This window comes from Strigops habroptila, chromosome 5 (assembly GCF_004027225.2).
Source record: "Strigops habroptila isolate Jane chromosome 5, bStrHab1.2.pri, whole genome shotgun sequence".
Taxonomy (NCBI): Eukaryota; Metazoa; Chordata; class Aves; order Psittaciformes; family Psittacidae; genus Strigops; species Strigops habroptila.
Genome location: NC_044281.2, coordinates 79,975,549 through 79,993,211, shown reverse-complemented (window position 1 = coordinate 79,993,211; position 17,663 = coordinate 79,975,549). Strand labels below are relative to the sequence as shown.

At 41.5% G+C, this 17,663-nt stretch overlaps 1 protein-coding gene across 5 annotated transcripts in view; it reads left to right on the top strand.

The window, feature by feature from the left end:
- C5H10orf90 (chromosome 5 C10orf90 homolog) overlaps positions 1 to 17,663 on the top strand; it is an 84,988-nt gene that overhangs the window by 58,991 nt on the left and 8,334 nt on the right. For all 5 annotated transcript variants that reach the window (XM_030488515.1, XM_030488518.1, XM_030488513.1 and 2 more), the window contains 3 exons: positions 8,199 to 8,489; positions 10,436 to 10,629; positions 12,079 to 12,277. In XM_030488515.1, the coding sequence (XP_030344375.1) occupies positions 8,199 to 8,489; positions 10,436 to 10,629; positions 12,079 to 12,277 (684 nt within the window). The remainder of the gene's footprint in view (positions 1 to 8,198; positions 8,490 to 10,435; positions 10,630 to 12,078; positions 12,278 to 17,663) is intronic.

Genomic DNA, 17,663 nt, shown 5'->3' with positions numbered 1-17,663 from the left:
GATGGTTGGGGTGATGATTGTTTTTCTCTTGGTTTTGGTTTTTTTTTGATGGAGGTTTTTGTTTCTTTGTTTTTTTCACTTGTTTAAGGGCATAACCATAAAACAGTTTGGCTGGAGTTGAAAGATCTCCTCACCTTCAGGAAGCATGCCTTTTGCAGATTACAAGCTTAGTTTTATACCATGAGGCATAGCAATGAACTTGTTGGAAATTGTTTCCCTAGGACACAGAAGGATGTTTTCCCTGTTCATGATGTTATGGTCAACATTTCTATGAGTAAAACTCATAAATTCGAATTATTTTCCCAAAGATGATCATATTGTCTGTTGAAGATCAAAATTTTAGCTCTCCTTGTTTTGCTATGTGAAATTTAAGGGTTTGATTTTTCCACTGTTTTCCACCTTATTCAGGGTGTACATTTCTATCTTGAGCTGTCAGAGTTGGTAAAAATGTGAGACAATTTGAAGTGAAAGACTCTGGAGGGGGCAAAGTCACTCGTTAGCACTCAGGACAAGCAGTGGACAGCTGAATACTAGAATCATTAATGATTAAGAGAAAGAGATGGGCTGTGTGGATTCAGTGACTGCATTATGCCACTGGAGTAAAGGGCCTCATTTTCCCCTTATTCACACTTGGTTTAAAGTAGGAGCAACTCTTCTGCAGTCTGAGTACTTGGCTCAGTCTGGCTGCGGTAAATTATCAGAAAGAACTGAACAAGTAGGTGTCTTGGACATGATGAGAATACCAAGTGGTTGATAGGTTTCTTACCCTGCAAATCACTATTTAAATGTTCTGAATCATCCTGAGCTTTTTCTTTTTTTAAAGCCACACTGCATCAGATTACTCCTTGAGTCACTGAAATAGTGCCTGGTAGCTTCTAGCATGACATCCTTGAAATGAAACCATGGATGTCTAACTGAGATTCTTATTAAGTGAATGTTACAAAGAATGTCTCGAAAGTGTAGCAGCAAATTTCAAAGTATTCTCAATGACCACTTCCATAGTTCTTAACAATACAGAGATCCTCTCTGTCTAAGGACCAGATACCTGGGAGTGTTTGGTTTGTTAAGGACACAGCTTTGGTATCACATGGCCAAAAAGGCATGACAAGAAGACTAGTGATTTGAAGCATGAGTCTAAAATCTAAGATTGGTTATCTTCGATGAGAAAATAATAGAATCCCAGAATGGTTTGGGTTGGAAGGGATGATAAAGTTCCAGTTCCAACCCCCTGGCACACGCAGGGACACCTTCCACTAGAGCAGGTTGCTCCAAGCCCCTGTGTCCAACCTGGCCTTGAACACTGCCAGGGATGGAGCATTCACAATTACCAGGTGCTTGACCAACCTCCAAATTATGAAAGATTTAATAAGAAGGGAATATTTTTTTCTTTCATCCTGTCTCAGCACATAGGAAGAAAAGGGGGAAAATGTTAGCAAAACATACAAATGCTCTTCTCGACCAGCTGGGTATTGGGAACTCACTGGTGCAAAGCAGTCGAATCACATCATGTGGGTGGATTACTACCTGACCACTGAAATATTCTGCAGCAATAACACACTTTCATGATTCAGAGTGTAAGATGATCTCCTGCAGGAGTGTTTCCTTTTTGCTGGTGCAGTCACTGCAAATTACACCCTTGTTCCACCAAAGCTCCCTGCGCGTGGCCAGAGTCGGTGTACCACATCCCATGCCAAGCAGCACGTTGCTACCCGTTAGCTCCCCGAAATTATTTAACACCAAGTGTGAAGATTAATCAATTATTTGCAAAGTGTTTTGAGACAACGAATTGGCAGTCACCACAGAGCAACTTATTGTGAGGTGCTGTTGATTTGCTGCCTTATGCGATTGTTTGCTCTGAAGCCAAGTGTTGGACTACACTAATTTTGCCAAAAGCCTTCTGTAAACAAGCTGTTTCTTGATATCAAGAGGCTTTTCCTCCTTTGGACTGATTATAGGTTGAAGCTTAATAGCTCTTAGGTACACTTGATAAGCTTTCTTTTCTCAATGATTACAACTTTCTACAGTCAAATATTAGCTTTTGCAAAAAGAAGCATCTTCCTTCTGAGAACTGTGTCCACAGCTGTCAACGGCATTTAAAAGACCAAAAGAGCTAGCTAGAAATAGCACAACCTTTTTTGTTAGAGGTGATTTTTTAACCTAAACTTTTAGCTTGAGTTGCTATTGATATAGCTGAAAGAATTAAGCCTTTCCCCACCAGGCAGAGCTGTTTGAAGAAGCATTAGTATAGGTACAATGACATATTCATCAGGAGTAACAGCCTGTCTGATTCAGTTCAAGCTTGCAGAATTGCCTTGACTTTGTGTCTTGACAAATAGAATGGAGCAAATGGACAAACGGGGAACAGAGCTGAGGACATGGCCCAGCCCTTTTTCTCAGGACCCAGACCCAGGTTTTTATTGAAAGGTAAATCCAAGACCTCTTTAAACACTACATTTCAAATAGGGAGCATGGGCAGAGCTGCATTACTCTCAGGATTTTTTGCAATTGGAATAGTTTCCATGGATGCTAATGCTGAAGAGCAGCTGACACTGCCTCTTGGAAAGGAGTCATTTGACAAACATCAGAAGGCAGTTAGGGACATAGGTCTTGTTGCTGGTCCGTGGAAACGTTGGTAAAAGCATCTGAATTTTGTAGCACTCCTTTCCAGCTGCAGCTTGTGCACTGATTAAAAGTGATGCCTTTTCCTCAGCAGTGATCTGAACAATAAATTATCCATCCTATCTTCCATCCCCTGACAAACACTGAAATAACTAATAATATTGTCATTGTTCTCTGTGTTTCCATTATTCTGTGTTACCAGGCTGTTGAGGTGATGTGGTCTGTTTAGTTATATCTGAGATCTGGTGGCTTAGCTGTGGTAATACTTGATTCACGATAGGAATTGAGTCATCAGTCTTTGTCATCAGGAGGTTGGAGTCTTGGTTTTGGATTACAGATTGTTGTTTGAGGCACAAGTGGGCTCTGTACAACCTACACCTACATATCCCTGAGTCTAAACCATGAAGAAGGTGCAGGGTTGTACAGGCTAAGAAAATTGGGGCTGTTCAGGCTGGAGGAGAGAAGCTGCATGGAGACCTCAGAGCAGCTTCCAGTATCTGAAGGGAGCCTACAAACATGCTGAGAGAGACTCTTCATCAGGGGCTGTAGTGGTAGGACAAGGGGGAATGGCTTTAACCTGTCAGAGGGGAGATTGAGATGAGCTCTTAGGCAGAAGTTCTTCCCTGTGAGGGTGCTGAGGCACTGGCACAGGGTGCCCAGAGAAGCTGTGGCTGCCCCATCCCTGGCAGTGTTCAAGGCCAGGTTGGACACAGGGGCTTGGAGCAACCTGCTCTATTGGAAGGTGTCCCTGCCCGTGGCAGGGGGTTGGAACTGGCTGAGCTTTAAGCAACCTTCAACCCAAACCAGTCTGTGATTTTGAGATTCTAAGGTAGAAGTTGCTTACATTTATGGAACATTAATTGCTGGTCCTCTCTGCTTGGGGTATAAGCAGCATCAGTTCTCATCACAGAGGTCTGGAAGAGCTCAGCAGCCCAGGCATAGAGCTTTTATTAAATTAAATTATAAAAAATACCCTGCAGGTGGTCTATAATGTAACCTACCTACAGTGGCGATGTCTGATCCTATTAACGACACACAGTGAATCAACGCTGCGTGTCTCCTTCCCTGGCCCCCTCTTGTCAGGCTTGCTTGGTGGTCTGGGAGGATTTGTAGCACTGCTCATGTTAAAATGAGCTTTGGCCAATTTCAAAGCAGCACTTTGTTATGAATCATCAAAAATCCACACTGAAACACTGGGAAAAGGGTTATGTGAAAGTATGAAAAGCTGCATTATCCTGTTGTAAAGCGAAAAGGGGGGAAAAAAGCAGTAACAATGGAAAAGGGTATGTTCGCCTGAATTGTGCGTCTTTCAAGGAAAGGCAAGTTTAACCTGCTGTAATGCAGGGTCACTTCCTGTTAGCAAAACCCCCTGAAGGGAGAGAGAGGAAAATGTAAAAAGATACTTTACAGTAAAACAATATACTTATTTTACTCAGAGATCAAGGATTCTTTACAAAAAAGAGCTTTTGAAAACCTACCCTTGGTTTTACAGGATAGTTTTAACTTCTCCAATATCATATGGTTTTCACTAAGTCATTATTTAAAACTCAAACTGTTGTCATCTTCTTCCTTGCATAGGGCAAAAATGACTTTTCTCCCAGCACAATTACGATTTTGTTCCTTAACTTCTTCTCCTATAAGCAGCTGAACTTTTACAACTAGGATCTGCATTCACTGAATTTTGTTAATGGAATCATTCTGCTTTCTGTTTCTTTGAGTTTGGTTCTCCCGTATCTCCCAAAGCATTACACTTGCATGTCTTTGTTCATTAGTTTTAAAGTCTTTCTTCAGCTGGGGTAATAGAAAAAACATATATTGCTAGTCATCCAGTTGCAATTCTAGCTAATCTCAGAGGGGCATATATATTTCAAGTTTGATGCCTGGGGATTTAGATATACAATTCCAGATAGCCTTAATGAGAGTAACAGTCCTAATTCCCTATACAGTATATTAAAAATGATCTCAAATGCACAGAGTGAAACTCTGTGATCCTACCTTTAAGCACCTTTGCCTTTTTTTTTCCTATACATCATTTGCATCTGCATTCCTTAGTTAAGGTAATTGACAGCTGCTTTGAGGATGAGGGAGTTGATCTTTGGTGCCCATGTCTGCTTTGCTTTGCTGTGTTTTCCTGGGGACTGGCTGTGCCTGGGTGTACCTTTTGAATGGAAAGGTTAATTCCAGAGGGAGTTAGAGCAAAGAATTCAGCAAATTGGCTCCGTTATTATTCTGATTGCCTCCGATGTTAGACAAGAACAAGGTGCACCTTTTCTTACTGCCTTAATTAACTACCTAAAAAAAAGCCCCACCATACTGTGAATCTAATAAGGATTAAGGTTTAATTTTAATATTAGTACAAAATCCAAGGAAGACACGTTTCATGCAGAAAGGATGCAGCGTTCTTATACCCGAATTGCATAAGGAATCTTGTTTTTTAAATTTTTTCTCAGTCATTCTTTTGTTGGCCTAAAATGCTAAGCAGCAGCCACCACATTTTCCTAATTTTAGACATCATTCCTAGTCTTCTTCATGCCTTTCTTTTCTTTCTCTTCTAATTCACTTCTTTATAGGGATTCCCCAGATCTTATGGGCAGAATGTCACTAGTGGCATTTCTTTTACCAGGGAAGGGGTGTAGTACAGAAGGGAAGGCTGTCTCCATTTGGACTAAATGTAAGAAATTTCCTGGGGCTTAATTCTCAGTTCTTGAAGGTTCCTGTACTTATACTTGGAAGCCAATATCCACAAATAGCTAGTTTAGTAGTTAGGAGTAAATGGAGTGAGAATACTCCAGGCAACTCTTCTTTCTTTTGTGCAGATCATGTTCTAAGATGTTAAGAGATGTGACTTATAGACAACTCATTCAGTCTGGTATCCCTGTTTTATTCTGCTACCTTGCAGCCGATTTTCACCACCCTCACGATTGATTCTGCAGTTTTGGATACTAATGCCCGGCAGCAAAGAGCGGCTCCTGGGGACACCACAGTGGTTGAGCAATCCCACAATCTTGAGGAAGAAGCTGTTTGGCTTCACGACACACACATTTGTTGCACAGACTGTTTCTTGATATGAAGGCAAATTATCTCCTACTGTGATGCTGCCTTGGATGAGCAGAAATTGTTTTCTCCTTTCCACTTTCTTTTCTTCCCCTCTCTGATTTCTGCTGGCCAGTAAACTAATTTAAAGGATGATTTAAAGAGATAATCTGTTTTCCATTCCATTTCTTTCTGTGGTTTAGCTCCCCTCTTTTTTTCCCTTCCTCTATCCTTCTAGTATCTTGGCTGGCTTTGTGAAAAGACTTCCACCTCTGATGCTCTGCAGTTACTTAATGCTACCTGCTGCTTTTTTCATCTTCTCCTACCATGCTGCTTGTTTCTACCTCCTCCCACTAAGACTCTTTGATGCCCATGACCCCATTAATCTGTCCCAATGTTTTTTTCCCCTCTATAAGTCATAAAACATTTGTAGAAACCAGTGTGTAACTGCAGGTATGGGATCAGTCAGGGAATGAAGGAAGAGATCACTGCAAATGCATGAGCTCCAACTGAGTGTATGAGCAGAATCGAGTCTATTCAGTTTGTTGAGAGTATTTGCATCAAAACTATTTTCATCTGAGGAGAGAGCTAAGTTTTGACAAAAGGTAAGGCAAATATTTGCAATGTGCGAAAAGCAAGGAGAAAAATAAGTTATACCAGAGTGAAGAGAGATTGGATGCTAGCCTAGAATTTGAGAGCTCTTATGTGCACTTCCCTGCTTTGACCAGATTTTCTGTATGGCTGTGAAATTGCTTAGGATGGGGTTTATCTCAATGAATTTAATTAGAAAAAAGTTGGGGGGTGGGGCTGGTTTATGTCCATGCTGGTCTTCAGGGATACCTCACCAAAGGATCCCTTGAGAAGGTGACCCCTTCTCCCTGTAGAGGTACTTACTGAAACGAATGGAAGCTGTTAAAAGATTTCTGATCTGCATAATAAGGGAAAAACACTAGATGCTGTACCTTAATTGCCTCAGAAATACAGAAACATGAGCCATTCAGATCACTAAAACATGTAGGAGATCATCATTTTGTGGCAAAGAGTATTTCTCATCTATTATGAGTGGATTAAGGATCGAGAAAGTGAACTGAAAACTTCCCGCACAGCACTGAAGGATCTAATTTTACTTAATGACTAAGAGATAAGGAAGTGTCTAACATGGCTTTGAAGGTCTCTTCCAACCCAAACTATTCTATGATGTGCCATCACACTCTTTCTCATGGATTGAGAAAAAAACAACCTCTAACCTTCCATCTGCCCTCAACTAAGATATTGGTAAGAAGCGTTCACAGAGGTGCAGCTGCTGCAAATGAGTCAGCAGAGAAAAGAATTATATGGCCACTTTTAAAAAAGCTTTTGTCATGAAACACCAGTCATTTATTAAATGTATATGTATATATATGTATATGTCCACAATATAGAACAGGACAATCCCTGCCTAGTTTGAGTTTATGCTTAGGTCTGAAATCAGTTGTTGTTTTTTTCCCTTGTACCTCCCAAATCTCTTGCTTGCCTTCTTTCAGAGATTTTTAACAGCTATTGATCATTTCCATCTACATAAATCTTTAGGTCTTAGGTCAGCCTGTGCCTAGGGTTGCCAATAGGAAGTTTATGCACATGATTGAAAAGAAAGAGCAGGGTCATGGTGTGTGCATGGCCATGGGGGTGCGTGCTTACCAGGGACCACTGTCCAGTGGTTTATAGGGACATGAAATAATCCCATCTCCCCCTTTCTCCCCGCTGTCCCCAATTCTTTGGATTTCATTTCCTGATATTTTGGGGGTTTACTATTCTACCTCTTCTCGCTTCAAAACTCTGCCTAAAATGCTCCTTCCTTGGAAATTGGGACGCTCTTGCTTATTTGCCTGGGTTTTTAGTTTTCCAGGGTTTGGCTGGCAGTAATGGTGGTCAGGCCAACTAGATCTGTCACTTTTGACATGGCAGGGTCCTGCAGTTGTAGGTGCTTTGTAACATCCTTCTCATTGAAACAATTTAATGGGAAAGCATGTCTTGTACAAATTGGACCCTTTTGCTGCTGGATTATGCTGCAGCTGTGCATAGAGGTAGAACAAGGCACTAGAAATGTTGGCTATAGGAGATCCTTCTGAGGCAGCCACTGAATTACAGACAGGTTAAAACCCTGATTCCGAAACCTCTTGGACCTCAGTTTTCATCACAGCCACCATTGAATCCGTAACTATAATTTTGACCAGATCTAACCAATCTAAAATGTTTCTCTCAAATGAATAAGAGACAAGACAAAGACGCATAGGCTACCTTTTTATAGGATATCTCGATTCCTTCCACGCTGCCCATCACAGTGTATATATATTATTTTAAAAGGCAGTGTATTTTCATGAAGAGTATCCTCTTATTTCTTTTGTTGCAGTACATCTGCATGACAGTCGTGATACAATTTCTATCACAACTTTCAGAATATACTACTGAAAGCAGTTTTACAGGAAATAGAAATTATGAGGACTAGAGGGCTGAAAGGAAAATGTTCCCCTGTTATAGAATTTGGGTTTTTTCCCTGTTTTTCACAGGAACACAAATGCTATCGGGAAGCAAGAAGAATCAATGCACCACAGGCTGGAGCAGTGCAATGGACTCTGGCTCCCTTCCAGATACAGCATCCAGAAAGGCAGTTGCTGTTGCTAGTGATGTCTCATTGGGAAAGAGAGATCCCTCCAAAGGCACCTCCAGATCCAAAGAGATCCAAGCACAGGGCATCCTGAAACCAAAAATCTCTGTCTCCAGAAGCTTGTGCAATCTAACAGCTTCATCAAGAACCCTCCTGGAAGAAAATGTTCATAGGGAAAACCAGCTCCTAAAAAGTAAGGTACAAATCCTACTGTGGTTGTTAGGAATATGGTTTCAATAATAAGATGAGATCAGACTCAAAGAAAAAAAAAAGTGAAATAATGGAAATTCAGTCCATTTTAGTCCAGCTTTAAGTGCTGAGCATGAGTCATCTGGTGAGAGATCAATCAACTAATCTGACTGTATACATTGCTATGGTTAATAGAAAACAAGATTAAAAAAAAAGAACGATAGGCTTACTTTGTAAGTAGATTCAAGACAATCTTGAAAAAACATTAGAATTGCAGAGTCAGGCAGTCCCAGCCCAACCAAACACACCAGGAATTAGGTTATTTTCACAACCACCTTCTGATACCTTTCTTTCACTTCTGCAGTCTTTCTCTTTTTTGACACAACAGCATGAACTATGATTATCAACAAGGTTTCAGCATGTAAAGTGTAATTTCTTGCAGTTCAGCACCAGTTGGGATGTCTTACTTTCAACATTATTCATAGAGCTAAAATGAGGATGACACGAGCAGCTGTATTTATGCAGAAGGTATTTTTCCAGGAGACAGCTGAGATATACAGTAGATTAATTTGGCTTTAGTATTAATAGGTTTGTAAGAAATTTACTCCAAAATTACCTTGAAAATGCTTTTCTTCTTAGAGTGCTTTTTCTTACAGATTTTTTCTTAGGCAGGTAGGCAAAACTTCATTATTGACTACAAAGCTACTGAATATAAGACCTATTTCAATGAGAGAAGCCTACGTTCTGCTTTCAGTGCCTAGAGTTAAATCATGCCATTTCCCTAACTGGAAGTGACTTAGATTTACAACAGCAAAGCATCCACTGAGATCTATCAAAGATAAAGTTAATCAGCACCTCTGTAAACCTGGTTTATCGAGGAGTTTAATTTCATGTTCACAGGATTCAAGGGTTTTGGTTTTTTTCCCCAAAATGTTAAGAACAACAGTATTAGGGAGGAAATAGAGTTCAGGCTTTTATAAGGCAAATGTACCCAACACAGATCATTTTAATATGTTTTTTAAGTACAATATAATATGTACAATATGTCATAAAGAGGAAAATATTTTAAGTTTATTGTAACCAAAAATTGAAATAAAACAGTAATGGGCTTTATTCCCAGATATTTAGTTCTAGAAATCAAATTATTTGGCAAGGAAGAAGTACTCCAGTGTGACTTTTCAAAAGAGTTCAGATGGCGCTCTTCCGAAGCTCCTTTGTTATTTTGGATTAATTCTGTCCTCTATATGAAGTCTTGTTAGCTCTGATTTCTGCCTCTTTTGGTCCTAATTTGTGAGGTACTATCAGTCACAGAGCATTAAAGCATAATTATAAGTGTAGAAAATAATCTCTTTTTTTCTCAATGTGAATTGACAGCTTTCATAATAATATGCTATAATGCACATTAACCTTTTGTTTATTATTTGTTTCATGGAGTCCTTCCACTGGCTAATGAATATATAGAAATGATAGGAAGCAAACCGTTTTATCAACAAAGATCAAAATGAGAGTAGTGTTTATGAAATCTCAGTACAGTCAAAAAGAAATGATATGTGATTAAGGTCCATAAGAATATGTTATTTCCTACAGTACGTGCAATAAATCATAATGAACTCAAACTACAAATCGCAGCATGACATCCTTTGCTTTCCATGATAGAACTGTGCACAGAAGCATCTTGCTTTTGGGAAGCAAATACCAGCAAATGAAGCTAAACACCCGAGCAGTTTAATTATGCTTTGATGCCATGTCTGGCTTAATGTGAAAGATACTCTGGGTGTCACAGGGCAGCGAGCAGCACCTATGATTAGATTTGATCTATTCTGCTTAATGAGGCCTATTAATAATACCTTGGCATTCTTATTTCAGAAATTGCTCTCTCTGTCTAATGAGGTGGAGAACCCAATAAAAAATTAACCATGCACTCTTAATGAACTTTTAAATCTCTCCAAGGCGATTATGAATTCTGTGGTTCAAGTGACAAACTGAAAGAGCGTGAGGAGGAGGACGAGCGGGAGGGAGCCAGCAGGGTAACACTATCCACGGCTCACTCGCCAGATGTTACTCATGGGAAAAGCAACGCACTCACCCAGCCAGAAACCAGCTCCCAGGCTGAGAAACATCCACCTACCCCGCGGACACTGCGGGTAAATATCCATTTGTTGGTATTGTTGTTGTTAATATGGGGATTGATTTTGTAATTATTATTATTTTTCCTTTTTTTTTCCTTTTGTTTTTATGGATGGTGTTTGTTTCCCAGGATGTGGCTGAGGGAAGAATCATAGAATAGTTAGGGTTAGAAAGGACCTTAAGATCATCTAGTTCCAACCCCCTGCCACAGGCAGGCCTGCCTCCCACTAGAGGAGGTTGCTCCAAGCCCCTGTGTCCAACCTGGCCTTGAACACTGCCAGGGATGGGGCATTCACAGCTTCTCTGGGCACCCTGTGCCAGCGCCTCAGCACCCTCACAGTGAAAAACTTCCTTATATTTAACCTGAACTTCCCCTGTTTCAGTCTGAACCCATCACCCCTTATCCTATCACTACAGTCCCTGATGAAGAGTCCCTCTCCAGCATCCTTGTAGCCCCCTTCAGACACTGGAAGCTGCTCTGAGGTCTCCACGCAGCTTCTCTTCTCCAGTCTGAATAGCCCCAGCTTTCTCAGCCTGTCTTCATACAGGAGATGCTCCAGCCCCTGATCATCCTTGTGGCCTCCTCTGGACTTACTCTAGCAGCTCCATGTCCTTCTTATGTTGAGGATGCCAAGACTTCATTGGTTGTTTGGTTTCAAAAGCTCCCCATTTCAAGCCCCAGCTGCCATTCCTGCAGAGGAACATGTTAAAAATTCAGGGATTTACAAATTTTCCAAAGACACTTTTGAAATTGTACCTTGAAGCTGCCAATTTCCATGAGTGGCTACCATAGGTGTGGACATGACCCTGGGTTGATACCAAGCCCCAGACGTGCTTTCCTGTCTTCTCCTCTGGAGCATGTTAAAGACCAATCTCCACTCCTCTCTTCTGTCCTAAGACATTCCTAAATGTTGAAGCAGCCTTTGACTGGGAAGTGTTTTCCTTCTGGCTCATCCATGAGTAGATCTGCACGACAATCTAAATAAACTGGAAAGCTTGTGAACTGTCAGTGACAAGCTGCTTTGGCGATGGGGTGAGACAAGGAAATAGGCAAAACATCAAGAACTTGGATTTGGATAACATAAAAATATGTAACTCAAAACATATAAACATATAACAATATGACATATTATGTATAAAAATATGTAAGTCAAAAATATGTAAGTCAAATATGTTTTCTGGAAATTGGGGATTTTTCAAAGGTTCTCCTTTGTCTGATGTGTTAATGTCACACCAAGGCAGCTTTCTAACTGTGAAAGGAAGTAAAGACAGATGGACAGGCAGTTTGCTAACTTTTGTACAGAAGAGGAATCACTTTCATTGATAATCTCTGACTGAAACCAGTTAGATGCATATCACCTTTTCCCTTCCCTTTAATTCTTTTAAATGAAGCGGTTTCTCTGTCTCATGGACATAATAATCTTAAAGGTCTTTTCCAACCTAGTTGATTCTATGATTCCACGTAGGAAGCACTAGAAATCCACAAGCCTCAGTTCATCTGTCGTTCACAAGAAAGGCTGAAGAGACTTGAACAAATGGTCCAGCTGAGGAAAGCCCAGCAGAGCGAAGCTCCTGCAACCAACCAAGTACCACCTCTTCGCAAGTCTGCCTCAACATCCACTTCGAGCAGAAGAAAGCAATTCACTGTTCCTCACCCTCTCAGTGGTAAGTTGGATCGTGACCAGCAACAGGTCTGTAGCTGTCTTTCAAATCTTGACCCATTTATTGTGTTTCCATACTAACTTTGTGACAAAACATGTTCCCATTTCACCCTGCCAGTGCTCCAGCATCTATCCTAATGCTCAAAGCAGAAAGCTTCTGAAGCACAGAGATGGGTTAGTGGTGATAAGATGTTTTCTGTAGCAGTGGAAGGAGATCTCCTTGGTGACTTTCTGTCATTGTCACATGCAGTTGTGTTCAGCATGGTGCAAGTCGCTGCTAGTTGTAAAGGTGATACCAATAAATAGCATTTCATATGTCTCACAGCCCACAGAAGGACCAGTTATGAGGAGAGAAGTGACAGGTAAAGGGGTAAGCGGAATTTGGGAGTAGGAGTCCCAGTCTGGTTTTCTCAGCAGCTTCAGGTGTGGACTTGCCACTTGACTCAGGGAGCCCTCAACAGTGAGCTAGCTGTGAAAGAACACTTGTCTGCCCAGAGCTTTGTGCAAGGCTGCGAAATCAATGCATCTAAACTCTGTGATTTCCTCATTCAAGTTGATTAGGTTGGTTTGTTACCCTAGTGGTAAACAGACTCAATATCCAGCTAGTAAAACAGTTCTCTCTGAGAAGCTCCCTCGCAGCTCCCTCCCAATAACACCTCTGTAAATATTATCAAGGCACAAGATGTTAAATAAATTATTTTTTGTTTTCTTTCCTTTTTTTTTTTTTTTTATTTTAGTTGCCATCTGGCTGTTACTTAATTCAGTTGACTAAAGAAAAAGATTGATCTGATTGGTTGGCATTGCTCTTTATGCTTTGGTTTTAAACCTGTGGCTGTTTGAAGCCACGTTATTCTACTGAAAAGTAAATCAATTGAAAACACTAAGTGAGATGGGCCACCTTGAAGAACCAGGAAAGAAAATCTTTGATATCCTCGGCACTGGGAAACACATATTTGCTTTTTGCTCCCTGAGGGATGAGATTGAGTGCAGGAAAGCTGGGTCTAAGTCCCCATCTTGGGCTCTTTTCCTGCTTTGCATTGCAGAGTACCAATTGCTTTCGCTACAGCTGTGCTGTTTGTTGTGGTACGACAGAGTCTACCTTTCATCAGATAGGAAACAGGTTTTCATAGTGAGAATGAAATAAACACAAGTAAACAAAGCACAAAACACAAATTATATTTTAAAGACTCAATAAAATCCATTCTCCACTTCCATTATCCAAGTTAATTTACCTGGGTTGAGATCTCTCAGGGCCACAAGGCCCTGCAGTGTTGGGGCTCTGCACCAGCACCAGGAAGCTCTCCCACCAGCAGCACAGGCCAGGAGTTTGTCATATATCTTAGGAGAAATGGCAAATATACCCCCCTTCGTTTGTTTGGCTTCAAAAGTCCCTCAAACCGTTCTACAAATACATTATGAAAAAAAAAAAAGAAAGGTTGAACCTATTTCTCCTGAAATTATAATTAAAGATTAATTTTTATGCTTGCTTAATGAGCAATAAAAGCATAATATTGAAATACATTAATTATTCAAGTAAATTACTATTTCCCTCTTTCAGTGGTTAGTCATTAAAGAGAAATTTGTCTAAAGAGAATCTTTAGTTTCTGTAACTCATCTGCCCTCATGTAATTTTCTGTTTGTGAGATCTTAATATTTTTATAATGACAGAAGTGTCACTTTAAGCATAACTCTGATTAATATTGGAAATCCGAGACCCCAACAAAGCACAACTGTGTAGGCTGCAGTTCAGAGGGCTGTGTAGGAGTGTACCAAGCATATTTAATTTGGTCTGACTCCTGACAGTTGGTATTTTAGGACTTCTGGTGGACGCTATTGTGCAGAAGGATTAGTATCATTAACGAGGCCCAGAGTGGAGGATCTTGGTTTCCTACCCATGCTCCCAAGCTTTTCTATCTGCCACCCTTCTTGCAGAAGAGACAAGGGCTTCTCCCTCATGGTCACCAAGTATGTCTGTGTTCTTCTGATGTCTCTGCTGATGACATCCCCATCCCACCAGGTTACAGCCTCTCCGTCCCTTCCTTTATCATCATTATTCTGTATTCTCTGGAAAAGCCATTTTAGCATGTAAAATGTGCTTTTACAGCAATGAAGGTCTTTGTGTCATGTTTCAGAAAACAAAAGGAAAATGGAAGAAAAATAAATGCAGCTGTAGTCCAGGGAGGGGTGCAAGCACAGTTCCATTTACTGAGATGGGAAGTGGATGTCAAAATCCCAGTGATTTAAGGATGCCATTTCACATTACAACCTGGAGCAAGGCAGGCTGTGGGCGCAAGCAGCGGTGTCACTGCCTGTTCTGTCACTGAACGTGGCCCATCCATGCCCCCATATTTCAGTTGGATCAGTGAGCTGATATAGCAGGAGCTGCTTTTTAGCTATTTTAAGTTATTTTTTCTTAGATTTTTAGTTATTTTTTCTTAGGTTTCCCTCTTTGAGGTTGAGATCAAATGACTGGTCCAGCTCATCAAACAGCAGTATGATCAGATGAGCTGACACAGAGGAGGCAGGAGGGAAGGTGGGAGATGGTGAGGGAGGAGAGCAGCATCACCTTCCCTGGCACCCATTTTGATGAATGTAATGAGACTGTACCTTCCCAAAGAAAGCTCCCAGCCTGCTCATGTACAGCACCCATGCACAGATGACACCAAAAGCTGTCGGCCAGCCAAAGCTGGCTGGGCAAAGGAAACATCCAGGGTTTATTTGTGACTCTGTATTTCAAAGCCAGCTTTACAAGTGGTAAAGAGCCTGAGGTTTATGCAGGTGACAAAGTGGCCAGAAGAGGAAAAATATCATCCTACAGTGTGTCAACATGTTGTGGAATCCTGGAATGGTTTGGGTTGGAAGAGACCTTAAAGCTCATCCAGTCCCAACCCCCTGCCACGGGCAGGGACACCTTCCAATAGAGCAGGTGGCTCCAAGCCCCTGTGTCCAACCTGGCCTTGAACACTGCCAGGGATGGGGCAGCCACAGCTTCTCTGGGCACCCTGTGCCAGTGCCTCAGCACCCTCCCAGGGAAGAACTTCTGCCTCAGAGCTCATCTCAATCTCCCCTCTGGCAGGTTAAAGCCATTCCCCTTGTCCTGTCCCTACAGGCCCTTCTCCAAAGCCCCTCTCCAGCTTTCTTGTCAACCCCTTTAGATACTATCCAAACAGAGTAAGTCCTGAATGCCACCTCCATCTCTGGTTGTACCTGGTGGAGTCAGTTGTGGTCCAGCAGCAGATGACTGTGACACCAAAGCTGGGAACAGAGGCTGTGGCTGAGGCTTAATATTGTGTTATCGCAACCATTACTTTCCAGGATATGTACAGTCCAGTTGTCCTGGGTGCCCTGGGCAAAGACCTGCCCTATGTCCTCCCTATGGTGCCATGTACATTCCTGTAGTCATCTGGAAGCTTATGCCTCTTGCAGTCACTTATAAAGGCCAAATCAGTTACTCCACCTTAGTCATCATTAGAAGTCAAGGGAACTGGGCAGTTCTGTACACACAGGACAGTTGCTTTGCCATGTCCCCATAGCCATTGGTATATTATTTGGCTGTTTTCCCTGCTAGTCTTAAGAAATGTCTCCCAGCCATAACCTGCCCACAGGTTTCTTGGTCTCAGGAAGCAGGCAACTCTTCCACAGCAACACACGTTGAAACAACACTTGAAATTAAGAACCCAGGAGAGTAAAATGATGACCTGGAAACTTGCTTAAGTATACAGCACTGTACTGATGGCAACTCTAGGCTTCAGGGTGTGATCTTGTGGTTGCTGTTTTCAGTCTGATGGTTTTCAAACTTTCTTGTTTTTCCTCTTTCCTGATGTCTTTGGGATTTGTGGAGGTAGAGGGCTGAGGCTCTGAAGTTCATAGGGCTCATTGCCAGCACGCCCTCGTACACTTTCAAACGGTCTTTTTCATAAGAACAAGTTGGCTGATGAGTTTAATTTCCACTGACACTGACACAGTGACCCCAGGGATGGATTATAAGCACATTTGTGGCCAGGCAGGAGCAGCATGTGTCTGTACAGCCCCGAGGTGCTCACAGAGCAGGTCACTGCAGCACACTCGCCAGGAGCACTGGCAATAACATTAGTTACCCAATTAGTTTTCCACCACCCAAGGCCGTTCCCTGCCCATTTGCCACATGCACATCCATGCCCATGAGGGAAGGCAGCACAGGAGAGGTGGGATTGTCCCCTTGGGAGGCAGCCTGCTGTTGTGCAGATGTAAATGGGGGTTAAACCACAGCCTGAGGTGTTTCCCTATGCACTTAACAAGTTTGCTGCAATTATATCTCTCTGAAATAAGCTTCTTCCATGTGCTTCACTTTGGGCTCACAGCTTTTATTTCAATAAAATTGTTTTCACCCAGAAATAAGAGCACCGACCTTCAGAGATATTTCTCCACCTGAGATTATTCTATCAGACTGAAGTGTCTTTACTGATAACATTATTAGCTAGGATGGTTTTCCAATGTTTTGACAGTGTTGTTACAACTTTAGTTTCTTGTAGGGAGAAAGAAATAATTGGCATTCAACATAATTTCCATATAAATACCAACATCTGTGCAGTTCCTGTTTACCTTCTCATCCAAAACCCCCCAAATTATTTACCATTTTTAATTGTTAGTCATGGGCAGGATTTTACGAAGCCCTGAAAGTAATTTTAACAAAATGAAAGTGTTTATCCTGCAGAAGGTTTTAGCGTCACAAGAGCACTTTGAAGGCAGAGAACCTGCAACTCTCACACTTGCCTTTGTGCTGTGTAATGTGTGCTTCTGCATTTGGAGAGTGCTAATTAGTCCAAGATAGACTACTCGGCTGTTGACTATGTCGAACAAATTAGAGATCCCACTGTGACGAACTGAATAGAAACAATGTTCAAATAACTGGATTTAAATCTCTAAAACCGTAATGTAATTACTTCGGTGACAGGACTACCAGCTGTTTATAGGCCTTTAAATCTGCATAATGAACAGCCTTGTGATCTTAGTGTACACAAGCATTTTCAGGGCTTTAAAGGAAATTTCTCAGGCACATATGGTTTTTTCATACCTTCCATTTTCCTTTCCTTTGAGAGGGTGGTGGTTCATTGGAAACGGCAATGTAAGTTGAACGTTACCGTTCAACCCCTACCACGGTGCCTGCTGTGTTTTCTCTGGATTTGCTTCCAAATCCTGTATCTTTAGTACTGTTTTGGAAACAAGTTTATACCTCCTCAGTCGTGCGTCTAAACCTTTCCAAAAAGCTTTATTGTAACTGCAAAAAGCCTGGAGGGTGAGGAGTGCTGTTTGTTTGTTGGTGTTTTCAAGGGGTTGGTTTCTTGAGAAGCTCTAAGCAGGGAGGTTTTTATTTGGACTGTGGAGAGAGGAGAGGATTTGCAATAAGTGCA